Source organism: Pteropus medius, unplaced genomic scaffold (genome assembly GCF_902729225.1).
Source record: "Pteropus medius unplaced genomic scaffold, Ma_sr-lr_union100, whole genome shotgun sequence".
Taxonomy (NCBI): Eukaryota; Metazoa; Chordata; class Mammalia; order Chiroptera; family Pteropodidae; genus Pteropus; species Pteropus medius.
In genome coordinates, this window is record NW_024352787.1 from 13,527,436 (window position 1) to 13,543,436 (window position 16,001).

General features: G+C 35.4%; 1 protein-coding gene across 1 annotated transcript in view; it reads left to right on the forward strand.

Annotated features, from left to right (window-relative positions):
- Positions 1–16,001, forward strand: part of PRKAR2B (protein kinase cAMP-dependent type II regulatory subunit beta) — an 83,684-nt gene that overhangs the window by 60,879 nt on the left and 6,804 nt on the right. Inside the window, exons 5-8 of the mRNA XM_039848985.1 lie at positions 6,972–7,078; positions 10,002–10,155; positions 14,554–14,655; positions 15,815–15,889. Of these exons, the coding sequence (XP_039704919.1) occupies positions 6,972–7,078; positions 10,002–10,155; positions 14,554–14,655; positions 15,815–15,889 (438 nt within the window). The remainder of the gene's footprint in view (positions 1–6,971; positions 7,079–10,001; positions 10,156–14,553; positions 14,656–15,814; positions 15,890–16,001) is intronic.

Genomic DNA, 16,001 nt, shown 5'->3' on the forward strand with positions numbered 1-16,001 from the left:
ACCAGGTGGCTCCAGGCAGGGCACCAGCTGTGGCTGAATTTGGCCTGTGGTGGAGCTCTTCCCGGGAGGCCCTGGGGCCAGCATGGCCAGTGGCCGGCTTTGACCCAGCTGGAGCACCACCCAGGGTCACATCCAGGGACAACATACCCAAAGGGCAGACTGGACAGGCACCAAAGCCCTGCTAAAGCGAATCTTGCTCCATAGAGTCAGCCCCTTAGCAGCCAATCTTCACAACCAATCAACCTGTGGGTCAGTTCCTCCCATTGACGTGCAAACTACAACCAAGATTCAGCTACAACAGGAGGGCACACACACAAACCACACAAGGGACACACCTGGAGCATCTGACTTAGGTGACCAGGGAGACTGTACTACTGGGCCCCGCAAGACACTTCCTACATAAGGCCACTCTGCTAAGACCGGAAGACACAGCAGCTCTACCTATTACATAGAAATAAAGACAGGGTGTTTGATGGAGAGACAGAGAAACATGTCCCAAATGAAAGAACAGAACAAAGCTCCAGAAAAAGAACTAAACAAAATGGAGACAAACAATCTACCAGATGCAGAGTTCAAAGCACTGATTATAAGGATGCTCAGTGAACTTAGGGAAAGAGAGGATGAACTCAGTGAGAACTTTAACAAAGAGATAAGAAATATAAAAATGGAATTGGAAAACATAAAGAACCAGTCAAAAATGAAGAATACAATACATGAAATGAAGAATACCTTAGAGGGAATCAACAGTAGATTAAATGAAGCAGAAGATCAAATCATTGATTGAGAAGACAAGGTAGCAGAAAACACCCAATCACAATAGCACCAAGAAAAACGAATCCCAGAAAATGAGGGTAGTTTAAGGGGCCTCTAGGACAACATCAAGGGTTCCAATATTTGCATCATAGCAGTACTAGAAGGAGAAGAGAGAGCAAATAATTTAAAAACTATTTGATGAAATAGTTATGGAAAACTTCCCTAATTTGGTGAAAAGAAAATAGACATACGAGCCCAGAAAGTACTTGTATGATGTACCCAAAGAGGCCTCCACCAAGACGCATCACAATTAAAATGCCAAAGATTATAAAGACAAAGAATCTTGAAAGCAGCAAGATAAATGCCATTAGTTATCTACGTGGGAATGCCCATAGGACTGTCAGTTGACTTTTCAACAGAAACCTTGCAGGCCAGAAGGTACTGGCATGAAACATTCCAAGTAATGAAAAGCCAGGTGCTACAACCAAGATTACTCTGCTCAGTGAAGCTATCATTTAGACTCAAAGGACAGATAAAGAGCTTCTCAGACAAGAAAAAGCTAAAGGAGTTCATCAACACCAAACTAGTATTAAAAAATGTTAGAGGGACTTCTTGAAGGAGAAGGAGAAGAAGGAGGAGGAAGAAGAAGAAATATAAATAATAAAATGACAGTAACTACATACCTATCAAAAATTATTTTAAATGTAAATGGATTAAATGCTCGAATTAAAAGACATAGGGTGGCTGAATGGATAAGAAAGCAAGACCCTTTTATGTACTGCCTTCAAGAGACTCACTTCAGATCAAAAGACACACAGACTGAAAATAAAGGGATGGAAAAAGATATTTCATGAAAATAGAAACAGACAAAAAAAAAAAGCAATACTTGTACCAGATAAAATAGACATTAAAGGCTATAACAAGAGACAAAGAAGGAACTAGTAATACCACTTTGATTTTTTTTCAAAGAAACCCAAAACACTGTTTCAGAAGGACATGCGGATCCATGTGTTCATTGCAGCATTATTTATAGTAGCCAAATATGGAGACAACTTGAGTGTCCATCAGTGGCTGAATAGATAAAGGGGATACATAAATACAATGGAACATTACTCAGCTATAAAAAAAAGAAAAGAATGAAATCTTGCATCTGCAACAACAAGAATGGTCCTAGAGGGTATTGTGCTGAGTGGAGTAAGTCAGACAAAGATAAATGCCATATAATTTCACTTACATGTGGAAACCGAAGAACAAAATAAAACAGAAACAAACTCATGGATAGAGAACATTTTGATGCATGCTAGATGGGAGGGGGATTAGGGATGGGTAAGAAAGGGGAAGGGATTAAGAGGTGCAAATTAGTAGTTACAAAATAGTCATGGGGATGTAAAGTACAGCATAAGGAATATAGTCAGAAATATTGTAATAACTATGTATGGTGTTAGATGGGTACTAGACTTATTAGAGTGATCACTTGATAACTTATGTCTAATCACCATTGTGTACACCCGAAACTAATATAATATTGTATGCCATCTGTAATTGAAAAATAAAAAATTATTTAAAAAATTTTTTTCCAACAGAGACTCATGGACGTGGAGAATAGACTAGTGGTTACTAGAGCAGGGAGAGGGGGGAGGTAGATAGGGTAAAAAGGGTCAAATATGTGGTGAGAGAAAGAAATCTAACTATGGGAGGTGAACACAATGAACACAATGCAAACATATATATATTTGTCACTATAAAAATGTACAGCTAAAACTTACCAGATTTCTTTAACCAATGTCATATAAAAATTAATTAATTAATTAAAAAAATAAAAATAAAAAATTCTTTTCCAAACCCACAAAAAAAAAAAAGATAAAAGATAAATTGGACTTCGTAAAAAATAAAAAATTTTGTGAAGCAAGGACATTATAAAAAAAAAAAAGAGAAAAGCCAGCCTATGGAATGGGAGAAAATGTTTGCAAATCATATGTATTATAAGGGCCTAGTATCTAGAATATATTAAGAACTCTTAAAACTCAAGCACAAAAAGACAAAAGACCCAACTTAAAGTGGGCAAAGTATTGGAATAGACATTTCTCCAAAGAAGATACACAAATGACTAATAAGCACATGAAAAGATTCTCAACCTAGTCAGTCATTAGGCAAATGCAAATCAAAACTACAGTGAAATAACACTTCACCCCCAATACGATGGGTATAATTTTTTTTGAAAAAGGAAAATAAGTGTTAGGGCTTGGAGAAATCGGAACCCTAATGAATTGCTGGTGGGAAAGTAAAATGAATCAGGCATTGTGGAAAACAACTTGGTCAGTTTCTCATGAAATTACCATATGACTCAGCAATTCCACCCCTAGATATAGACCTAAAATATTCAAAACAGATATTCAAACAAATACTTATATATAAATGTTTATAGCTGCATTATTCACAATAGCCAATAACCACATTATGTACAGTAAACCCAAGTGTGATGGCATAATCAGCAATTTGTGGTGTGTGTGTATAAATCATCCATAAAAAAGGAATTAAGTATGATACATGCCACAAGAGAGACGAATCTCAAAAACCTTATGCTGAGTGAAATAAGCCAGACAGAAAAGATCATGTATTATATGACTCTATTATATGAAATATCCAGAATAGGTAAATCCATAAAGACAGAACACAGATTGGTGTTGCCAGGGGCCGATAGGAGGGGAGAATGGCAAGTGACTAATGGGTACAGGATTTCCTTTGGGGCAATGAAAGTTTTTTGGAACTACATAGAGGTAGGTGATGGTTGTACAACTTTGAGGCCACTTAATTGTTCATTTTAAAATGTTTAATTTTATGTTATGTGAAATTTTACCTAAAAAAATTATATATGTAATCTGAGCATTTTGATTTCCATTAGTTTTAATATTTAATGGTTGAACACACTTTAAGAATGCAATTAAATCAGCTGTTTAAAGAATCACTGGAACACCTTCACAAAGTCCCAGGGTTCCACAAAACACAGTTTGAAAAACACTGAGCCATTTCAACAGCACGTGGAAGATGGAAAGCCTGCCTCGAATATTTCCCTCAAGCTACAAGAAGCTTGTCTCTCTGCAGGGCAGCCTGTGCCACTCTAGACAGTTATTTCTCGGGCAGGTGTTTAACATTTGTACTGAAGTTTCTAAGAAATGTCCACTCAGCAGTTCCAGTTGTGGCCTCTAGAATCACCAGCATCATCAGGGTAACAGAAGATAGCAGATGTGTTCACAAGCAGGCCTACTTTTCTCTCACCTAAATGCCCCCAGTTCCCTGAACTTTTCCCCCTGTGGCAGGTTTTCAGAGTTCCTGATTACCCTTGAGTGCTCTCAGTGACTCCAATGAAAGATAGATGTCTTAGAATCTTCACATTCTTTTTTTATAGCTGCATAGCTTTCCAATGCATGGATGTACCAAACTTATTCATCCAGTGCCCTGTAGGTAAACATTCATTTTTTTCCAAATTTTTGCTGTATTTTGCTGCAATGAAAAATGCCTGTGCACATCTTTTCACAAATATCTATAGAATAACGTACCAGAAAAAAAATGAAGTGAAGGGTGTGCATATTTTAAATTTTATCAAAAATTGACAGATCGCCCTCTGTAATTTGTTCCATTTTACCTCCCCATCAGCAGTCTGTATGAGAATACCTCTTTCCCACACCATTTCCAATACAGTATGTTATTCTAACATTTTTATCTTTTTGAATCTGACACATGAAAAGTGGTTATCTCATTTCAGTTTTAATTTGCGTTTCTCTTTATTCTCAAAGAAGTTCAACGTCTTTTTGTATTTTTAAGAGCTTCTTCCCTCTGTTTGCTGGAAGCTTTGCAGATCTGTTCTTTATCTTTGGTGTTCTAAAGCCACATTGACAAGTTAAGGTGGAGTTTTTGGTCATTGATAGTTCCGGGCACTTGAATGTGCCCTTTTAGTATGAGAACTTATGTCCTTTGGTTCTAGAAAATTCATCCCATATTTCCTTGATTATTTTCTCCTCTTTATTGTCTCTATTTTTACTTTCTCTGGAACTCTTGTCTTTTCATGTCTTTATCGACTTTCTTTGAGGTTTTTTATTTTCTTACTCCTTGATTTACTTTTAAAAATATTTTGTAACAATGGGTACATGTCATTATACATTTGCCAAAACTCAGAGTGTACAGCACCAAGAGTGAACTCTAATGGAAACTGTGGACTTTGAGTGAGAATGAGTGTCAGTGTAGGTTCATCCGTTGTAACCAATGTACCCTCTGGTGGGGGATAATAGTAGGGAGAGGCTTGGGGATGAGGCAGAGGGTATATGAGAAAGAACTCTATACTTTTTGCTCAGTTTTGCTGTGAACCTAACATTGCTTTAAAAAAAAAAATTTAAAAGGAAGAAAAAAATCTTGGCAATCATGTTTTTAATTTCCAGCTTACTCATTTTTCTCTGATTTACTTTTTCATCTCATGGATATGATATCATCCTGAATATCTCTGGGTATACAGAGTAGAATTTACTAAAAGCTCTCTTACTGTTCCTGAATTGTCTGTCTCATCTAGTGTTATTTTGCTGTTTATCTTAATTTTGTAGCCTACCAGAAAGGCAACACAAAGCTGACTTGGAGCTCCAAGTAAGGCAGGCCTCTCAACCAATGTACTAACTGTTCAGGTAGAGTGGCCAGGGAGTCAGCTGTTACCCCTAAACGACAGCAAGTGAAGGTCCTTGTTCTAGGGCACCAGTATTCACAGTAGCTGTTCTAGTTTTCTCTAATTTGTTTAGTTTCTGCCAAAAACCTGACTCTAATCTTTTATCTGGGAAGAGTTGGGGTCAGTATTTGGTTGCTAGGCATTCTTTGTTCAGGGTGGTGGCATTTGGAAGGTATCAAGTGATTATGACTTTGAATCAGTCCACTTGTTTTCAGCTGTGTCTCAGACACATCTTGACTGAACCAGGTGTTTCCCAGCCTCCTGGTGCTCTGACAGGTGGCTGACCCCATCTATCCTACTTTGCGCTGCACCCTTTCTCTTTCCCCCATTTACCTCACCTTTGCTCTAGAAATCTCTCCATCAGTTTCCCTTTCCCACACTCTATATTGTTGTGGATTCATACTGTCATATTCTCTATGAAGTGTTAACAGGGTCTCAAAAAGAAGAGAATCAGATGTGGTCGATTCATGTTTTTGAAGCAGAATATCTTGTTTCTTCAGCATGCGTTTTCCACTTGTACCTCCTCCCCACCCCCAATCTATCTTCAGCTCCTTATAATAATTGATTTTGTCCTGGGCAGTTAGTTTTGTACCCTTTTATACTCATGGAGAGTGAGTGACTTGATCAAATGTTCAGAGCTAATAAGTGGTAAAGAAAATAACCCTTTTAAGGCTTTTTATTTTTCTATTACGATGCACCACGCTGTTTCTCCATATCCATTTGTTCTAAGACTTTTGAATTGTTTCTTTCTGTGTTTGTTCTAAGGAAGGATTTCTTTAACCTCCTAGTTTGTTCTCACTAGCTGAAGTTTATTCTCAATCAAGCCTCATCAACCACATTTTAGCAGAATCAGATTTTTATATATTTTACATAGCTTTTGGATAATGGATTTGATGTTTCTGGCTTCAGTTTTAATAAATCTGCCCTAGAGAATTAAATGGTTTCTTCTTGAAGAGAACCTTAGTAACAAAGAATAGTGATAGAATATTTGCCATAGTCATTATTTATTTTGCTTTTATTTTTGTTTTGTTTTTGGTGCTAAACCAAAAATGATTGGAGTTAGGATTTGAATTCGCTAACTATTTAGGTAATCTTTATATAAATTCTAGTGATGACTAATATAGGGGAGGTGTAAAAACATATTTTTAAAAGACATTTGCAGTAGTTCTTTACTAACCTGGTCATTTTAGTTGCTAATATTATATTTCACAAGGTATATGGCGGTTTGGTGGCTATTTTTCTTATTAAAATGGTAATAATTACAAATATTCTGACATAGCCTATTTATAATTATGTTCATTTAGATACTGAATATAAGAGTAAATATATAATTATCTCATTTGTATGTGGTTAGAAAGACTGTACTGTGTATTTTTTGACAAGACTTAATAGCAATGATGGTATTTCCATTTCTTTGCACTTGTTCACAGAATACAAAGTGAATTATCGTTACTTAAGAAAAAATGTTCTAGATAAACAAAGATTATATCTTTTGTTTAAAAAAAAATAGGAGCAGATGTCTCAAGTATTAGATGCCATGTTTGAAAAATTGGTCAAAGAAGGGGAACATGTAATCGATCAAGGTGATGATGGTGACAACTTTTATGTAATCGATAGGTAAGTTTTGCATAACTTCACTACTGAAATGTAACGAACCTTTTGTGTTTAATCTCAGTGGTTATTATAATGACTGACAAGTTAATAGATAACAGTTGCTATTGCCTCTTTACTCTTATTAGTACATAATAGGCATGTAAACCTGCTGTGAATGCATGCAGTAAAACCAGACTAGATCATGAAAAGAGGCATGATTTATAGGAGAACTGTTTATTTTTGGTTAGTTCAATCTGTACAGCTCAGTCACTGTGAGCCTCTTCGTTAAGTTCTATTTGAGAGGTAGTATGTAATAGATGCCTATTACAGTGAGAATTAGAAGCATAATACGGCACCTGGGATATTAAATCCCAGTATAACTCAATCAGTTATCTTTTTAAAGAGGTTCTTCTTTTATTAACTATAAAGCAAAACATGCTCATGGTTTAAAAAAAATCAAAGGGGCATACGGTAAAAAGTCAGTTTCTCTTCCTACTGCTTCAGCATCATCCATTAAGTTGAGTGAGTAGTTTATGTGTCCTTCCAGAAATTCTTTATGCTTCATCTTTTACAAATTCTATATTTGTTGTTGTTATATTTGTCTTTTTAAAATTCTGTAGAGAAATTTTATTTAAATGAGAAGGCATGCATTTACATTAAAAAGCTAATTTCAGAAAACTTAAGTTGTGTTCTGTTTCAAAGCTTTATCCTTTAAGTATGCTTTAAGCAATAATTAAGTGTCCTAAAGTGTAATAGGGGATCAGTCTGAACTGAGTATTTCTTCACTTTTGTAATGTGATAGTGAAGTGTTTATGAGGCAGTTGGTATCCCCAGCCCCTCCTCTTTTGTGTGGAATTCAGATACTTTCCCAGCCTGATTTATTGGATTCCATTTGCTTCTCTGTGTAGAGTTGTGTTCAACTCAGAAGCCTTGTAGAAAACTACTCCCCAACTGTCTACTTAGTCCTCATTTCTTGATCTAGGCTCTTCAGAGAGTAATGCATGCTCTCTGAATCAAGAGTTTTCACTGATTGCCCCATTCCCTCATCCTGAATGCCTTGGTGACCTAGAGAGCTTTTGCCAAGGCACTAGCCAGGGCAGGTGTGGACTCTGTGATTTTAGAATAGAACAGAAGGGGTTGTCTCATATATAAATTAAAGTCATGGTTTTGATATCATTAACAGCTTTCATCAAGTGAAACACTTCATAAAGTCATTCAACTATTTAATTATATTAACTGTGGGAGTCTATGAGAACCCCAAATACAACACAGGATTAATCTTCTTTTAGTAGGTATTTTGAACTATAAAAATTGTCTTACATTTGTATATAGTACATCCTTTTCAGGTAGATCCTAATCATCCATTTGATGGATGAAAACTCAGGCATAGAGAAGTGATGTGAGTGGGCTTAAGTTCACCCAGATGATTATTGCATAGCCAACCCCACAGCCAAGTCTCTTGGCCACAGTTTGTGTTCTTTCCATGACTCTGCACTGCCTGAGGCCTCACATTATCATGGAAGGAACCTACATAGAAAAGCAGCACACAGTATTTTATTAGATTTTAGATTCATGTGATTTTAACTGGACAGTAGCTCATTTTACTTCTCGTCAGTACATTTGTTGTATATTTTACCTTATTTAAGGTAGAAAATGTAGAGAACAGTTTTGATGCGCAAAAGTGTAAATAGCATAGATAGAAGAATTAATCTATACTTGAAAAATAATTATTCATGAAACAAATTCTAGACGGTATCCCTGAAATAGCCATTCTACCCATGAATTTTGTTCAAAACCAATTATTCTCTTCCTTATTCAATACTACCTTTACCTATTAGCTTGTTTTTGCTTTTATTGTATTTTTACCATTTATAATCCATTTTTAGTAAAAACACTTCCTTTTCGTCTTTGTGAGGGTTTAACCAATAGGATAAAACTGGTGTTTCTCCTCTTTGCCCTCACAGATTCTTCACCAAGCCTTGAAACCATGTTCTCTGATTAAATGCAGTATATGGAAAGACAGTCCTCTACAAGAAGAATGTAGTTCATATAAATGTACTGTCTGGACAATATGTAGTGCAGAGGCATGCACACTGAGGCTTATTTGCTTAGAAAAAGAACTCCAATTAAAAGATAAACACAGAGAAACTATTTTTAAAAAGCAGGTTCAGATATTAAGTCTGGATTTCTGTCACTTTTTACTTTTATAATTAGATAGGGGGTTGATTGAAAATAAAGGGTCAGATGATATAAATATGTAAATTTTTTAGGCTTTGTGGACTATGTGCTCTCTTGCAGCTACTCAACTCTGATGTTTTACACAAATAAGCTATAGATAATGCATAAACCAGTGTGTTTGGGTTCAAATAAAACTTTACGAAAGCAGGCGGTTGGGTATGTGGGCCACAGCTTGCCAGCCCATCCTTTAGATTATAAAGGACCCTCCCAAGTACTATACAATAGTGGCTGACCAAATTGTTGAAGCTATATATTTTTAAAAAAATTATTTTCTTCTGGTCTCAAAAGTAGTACTTGTTTATTTTAGAAACAGAAACTCTTTAATTATATAGTTAATGTCCCTGGAATCCTTCATTATTCTTACACATTTTCATATACATTCTTTCAGATGGTTGCCTATGCATATATTATTTGGTTGCTCTCTTATATTTTTATCATTTATCTTACATTTTTATGGTTTTGCCTCATATTTCCCAGTAGGTACATGTACGGTCCTTACTCTGGTCTAGTTGATGGGTGGTCTCTTCATACTCATCTGTAACAGATGGTGTCTCTGACACATCAATGCCCTTTTATTGCTTATTGTCATCAGAGGAGAAACGGAGGCTGGGAATGTGATTTTATTGCACAGGACTCTCCTCTGAAACTAGATTTTTTGTAATGAAATTTTACTTGAATTACTTTTATCTTTTTTTCCTGTGTCCAACAGAGGAACATATGATATTTATGTAAAATGTGATGGTGTTGGAAGATGTGTTGGTAACTACGATAATCGTGGGAGTTTCGGTGAACTGGCCTTAATGTACAATACACCCAGAGCAGCCACAATCACTGCTACCTCTCCAGGTGCTCTGTGGGGTTTGGTGAGTGAAATACTTCTTTGACTTGAATGTTATAAAGCATTGTGACAAAAGCCAGTATTTTAGTTCTAATAAGTAGATTTATTTGGGGTCATCACCAGGCACTGGGGATTTTATGAAGCAACTACTGGATGCTGAAATGTTGGGCACTACAACTGTGCTCAGTTGAACTCTCTCTGTTCTGCTTCCCTAGTAAAGTCAGGCGCCTAATGTACTGGCCCTGGAAAGACACTCAGCTCCAAAATGGTCATCTTTTACCCACTCTTAACTAGCTAGCCACATAAACAACCAAAGCTCTCAGTGCTATTTTCTCAGAGAGCTTTCTGTGTTTAGTATTATATAATCTGTGGTTCCCAAAGTGTGGTCTCCTTACCAGTAGCATCTGTATCTCCTGGAAACTTGCAAGAAATGCAAATTCTGGGATTCCACTTATTGATTTTGGCCCACTAAATGAGAAACTCTGGAGATGGATCCTAGCAATCTATATTTGAACAAGCCTGCCAAGTGATTCTGATGCATGATAGAGTTTGAGTAACCACTATAAACTGATTCTCTTGGTGTGGTATAAATTGATTGGTAAAACTTTGCATTGAAAAGCTGCTTTGCAAAAAAAAAAAAAAAAAATTACTTGATGCCTGTGCCTCTCATTTGGATGCATATCAGAATTACTTGGGCGGGGAGGCAGGGGGAGGTGTTTTAAAAAAAATCCTCTTGCCAAGGCTTTACCACAGATAAATTTAATCAGTTGCTCTAGGACTTAGGTGGTATTTCTACAAGACTTAAAAGTTGGTTTAGAGATGTTTGAGTGAGGTAGGGAGAGAGAGTCCTTTCACAGATGATAATCAAGAAGCAGAGTAGCGGGCACTAGTAAAGCTGATTCTGGAAGCTCGTGATTCTCAGATTACAGATCACCTGGGAATCTAGTTAAAATGCAGATTCTGATTCAGTGAATCTGGGACAAGGCCTGTCCCAGACTCTGAATTTTTCATAAGCTCCCATGAGACACTGAATTTTTCATAAGCTCCCATGAGACACCAATGCTGCTGGTGTCCAGAATACTCAGCAACACTGATTTAAGAGAATGTTTACGATATTTGTATTTTCTTTTAAAATTGTTAAAAACAACCCACCCTAAAGTTTTGACATGCATTTATCCAGTTATTTCTCTGAAATCCTTTGTGGAAGGAGAAGAGATTGAAATAATATGAATCATGTTAACAATCTCATTTCCGAGGACTGTAGCTTTACAGAAGTTACACATTATTCAATCACGACTCAGCATTTGACTCTGAAGGGGATTCAGCTGATAAAAATATGCTCGATCAGAGGAATAAGACATAGTGTACATTTCTTCTTATTAGAACCAGGCAGTTACTGTTTACTTATTAAAAATGTGATGAGTCACCTTTTAAGTTGTTGAAGAATAATTGGAATTGTTTCAGGTGGAGGGAAATTCATCATCTGAAGTGTTGTAAGAACTATCAAAGATTTGAATATCCAAAGCCAGCAAAAACTCTAAACCATTGCAGACTTGGTCCATAGGTAGTATTTGCCTGTCATCAGAGCAGCAGGTAAAGCTAGAGTCGGCCATGACTTGTTTCATTAAGGAGTAGCATTTAAAAAATTAACCCTCTGAATGGGGTTACCAGCCAGGGTCAGATTATCTCATGGTAAGGAAACTTCCTGCTTGCAAATCCTAGGCTCGAGATCACACATGCATCTGGTCGACTCCTTTGAGTATTGATAGTTTTAAGCCCTGGTCGAAGCCATAAAGCAGGTATAAAGGCCCAGCGTTTCCCAGAGTGCGTGATACTTAAGCTTTCAAGAAGGATCAAGCATTTTTCAGAGATTTTTACTAATCTGTATGTTATTAAACTTTATAAAAGTGGACAGTTTGTGATGATCACCTTGGGGTATGTGTGTTGGTGCAATAGCTTTTTTAAATAGAATAATATAATCAATCAATACTGAAGACCTACTTTTAAAGAACAGTTTGCCTAACTAGCCTCTTTTCAGGGAAGTAGAAAAGAAATTTTTCTTTTAAGGCCTCAATAACCTATATTTCATAAAAGCTCCTCAAGTGATTCTGATACAGAATCAGGTTTGGGAACCAGCTGCAACAACATTTTATGGGCGGAGTTTACTACAAAACAGAGAAGACTAGAAATAGTTTAGCAATTTAAAAAATAACCACAATGAGCTATATGTGTCAGGAAAATATTTCTATTAGTGGCCCACCTCTTCATACCCATTGTGACATATAAATGTAATTCAGAAGGTCCCATTTCAAATGTTTTTATCCTAGTCATTTCAGTAGTCGCCTCTGAATCATCAGCATGGTCATGTAGATCAGTTAATTCTCTAAGGTTAACTGTCACTGAGTATTATTTGCAAAGTTAAATAGTCTATAAAGGACTTTTCTCTTAGGATTTGCTTTATATCTGTACTTCTGTAGCGGAGCTCTGATCTGTTATTGAGCCCTACATGCCAAGATTTTGAGTCATTAAAGTCTGGAACCTCAAGAAACTTTTTTTTTTTTTAAACAGTACAGCTGATTCTGATGCAGAGCCAAGCTTGGAAATTTAAAAACTATTTTTCTAATTACCTTGTAAAACTTTTTTTTTTAAAAAAAATAGCACGAATACAAATTACAGCCCTTATAAAGTTGTAATAAACTAAATTGGAGAACAGGATGTTTCATCTCCCAGATACACCGGCATTTTTCTCCATCCTTCTCCAGTTCATTTCAATTCAGCCTTAATACGTTGGCATAGTAATTAGTTAATGAACATATCCCAATTTTTATATTTTATATTAAAATGGTATCATCAGTGTATGTCAAACTAACAATTCTGGGAGCTCTTTACTAAGAACTAAAATAATGTTTTGTAGGAATATTTGCAAAATAAAACTTATAGAAAACACATTTTTCGAGTTATCTTTAAAATTTCTTTAGTCTCTTAATTCAGTTCTGTATTTTTGAGGTTAAGTAATATAAACATAGGAACAATTTAAAACGATGAGCATGAAATAAACACTGGAATTAGACTTTACTCAAGAAGCTATAGTTTCTTTATGCACATTTTTAAAACAGAGAACTTACGTAATGTAGATGTGACCCAAAAAATGTTCCAAGAACTCTTACATTATAATTGCTTTATGATTTAAAAAGTTTTTCTAATAGTGTTTTCCATATATTTTTTTTTTACCGTAGCCCACATAAACACATTAGGAAACATCACAACCAGTGCATAAGTTTGTATGTGTTTGTGTGTAAATATATTACTAAAAATCACTTTACTAAAAGGGACACATGCTATTTTCTGTTCTATTTTATTTTTTATAAAAATGCTGGTCTTGGGTGAAGGGAGTCAAAAGGTACAAATTTCCAGTTATGAAATAAAAAGTCCTGGAGATATAATGCACAGCATGGTGTCTGTAGTGAACTGTATTGTACATTTGAAACTTGCTAAGAGAGTAGATTTTAAAAGTTCTTATCAGAAGAATAAAAGTTTTGTAACTATGTAGGTGACGGATGTTAACTAGACTTAATGTGGTGATCATTTCACAATATATACAAATAGCAAATCATTATATTGTACTCCTGAAACTAATATATGTCTATATCTCAAAAAAAAAAATGTTGGTCATGTCTTAGAGAGTCAATTTTATAACAGTCTGGGGCTGTCATCCCCAGTAAAAGAACTGGGTGCTAGTTCAAACTCATAGAAACAGTATAAAATGGTTGCTAGCAGCTGAGGGGTGGGGGAATGGGGAGTTATTGGTCAAGGGGTACAAACTTCCAGTTATAAGATGAATAAATTATGGGGATCGAATGTACAGCATGGGGATTATAGTTAATATTGTATTTACATACTTGAAAATTGCTAAGAGAATAAATCTTAAATGTTCTCACCACAAAGAATAAATGGTAATTATGTCAGGTGATAGAAGTGTTAGCTAACCCTGCTGTGGTAGTCATTTCACAATATATATCAAATCCATACATTGTATACCTTAAGCTTACATAACGTTATAGGTCGGTTATATCTCAATAAAGCTGAGGGGGGTAATAGTATCTAGTTTTTAAAATGGTGTGACAGCGCCACCTCGTGGGTTTAGCCTAATTATGTGGTGTTCAGAGCTCTGTCCTGAATAAAAGTAAACTGATGCTTCCTTTAAAAAAATGAAAACAATATTTTATATGGTTCTATATTTTATGCTTGAAGAAATAAAAATCTGAAACTGGTTTAATTAATAGTATAATATTGTTAATCTTTGTTTCAAAATCTTCAATCGTTTGTTCCTTATAGGGAATAAAATGAAACTATCTCTTTAAACTTTTTTCCCTCATAAAATCTCCCTTTTAATTGTCTTTGTATTTGATATTCTGCCTTTTAGGACAGGGTAACCTTCAGAAGAATAATTGTAAAAAATAATGCCAAAAAAAGAAAAATGTATGAAAGCTTTATTGAGTCACTGCCATTCCTTAAATCTTTGGAAGTAAGTATATATTTATGCTTTATTTTGCTTTCAAAGCTTTTATTTTGTTAGGAATGTTTACTTCTACACAAAAGTTTCTTTGAATAAAAATCTATCCATATTTTCATTTAAAAAATTATAGTGTTTGTATAACTCAATATTTCTTTTACTACATATAATTGCATTTGTTTTGTTGTTTACAAGTAATAGTAAGTTTTGTTGTTTACAAGTATAGATGCTCCTGTGAGTATCTATAGCAGAATTATATGCTGTCTTTATCTCAAAGCAGACTTAAAAAAGTCACGTGTCAGCAATAGCCATTAGAATACCTTTTCAGGGAGAGGTTATCTAAATACAAAATGTCCTCACTGGCCTCTTCTCCTTTTCTCTTAAAATTGGCATTCCAGAGTATTTTCTTTTTTTAGGCTACTCTTATTCACTTGATGAACTTTTCAAATCCCCTGGCTTTAAATACTGTAAGTTGATGCGTTTTAAAATTGACATCACTTGGCGAGAACCCTTCCTTGAATGCCAGATCATTTACTAACTGCATATTTAACATTTCCTCTCAAACACCTAATAGACACCTCAGACCTAACACATCTTAAATTTTCTCCTCCCCTTTCTTCCCCATCTTAGTCCTTCTAGCATCTCAGCCAAAATCCTTGGGGTTAGTACTGACTCATCTACTGAAATATCTCTTTATTGTATTGTCAGTATGTGCCTGGCAGAAATTTTGGCCACATTACAGAATGCATATTAGGCAGCTCATCTTCTCTAGCAGCATATCTCTTTAAATAAAAATAGATCGGGGGTTGGAAATTCAAATGCCTTCAGAGCTAGGCAAGTAACATAAAGAAGAAAACCAAGCCAGTAGGGGCTTTGGTAAACTAGAGAACATGTGCTTTATCTAAAGAAACAACTGCTATTCCACCATAGCTTACTGTTGCCATGTAATATGGGCTGAGTGTCGCTCAATCTCCTGATTTTTCAAGAGAAGCTGGGAATTCAAATTTTTATGAGAAATTTATTTCAAAATGCTGGCTGATAATTACTGTAACACATAAAACCACACACTGCTCAGTGTATTTGGCCTGTGGGCTACCAATTTTTACATCTCTGAAATAAGTAAGATTACCCAATTAATCTGTTTAACGTTGTCTTTTTTTTCCCTTTGTAGGTTTCTGAACGCCTGAAAGTGGTAGATGTGATAGGCACCAAAGTATACAATGATGGAGAACAAATCATTGCTCAGGTATAATACTTTTTATGTAATTCAGTTTAGGGTTATATTCCAAAAGGTTCTTCTACATTGTAAATCTTGGTAAATTTTTCATGTGTCTATAATTAGCATATAGTAATGGATT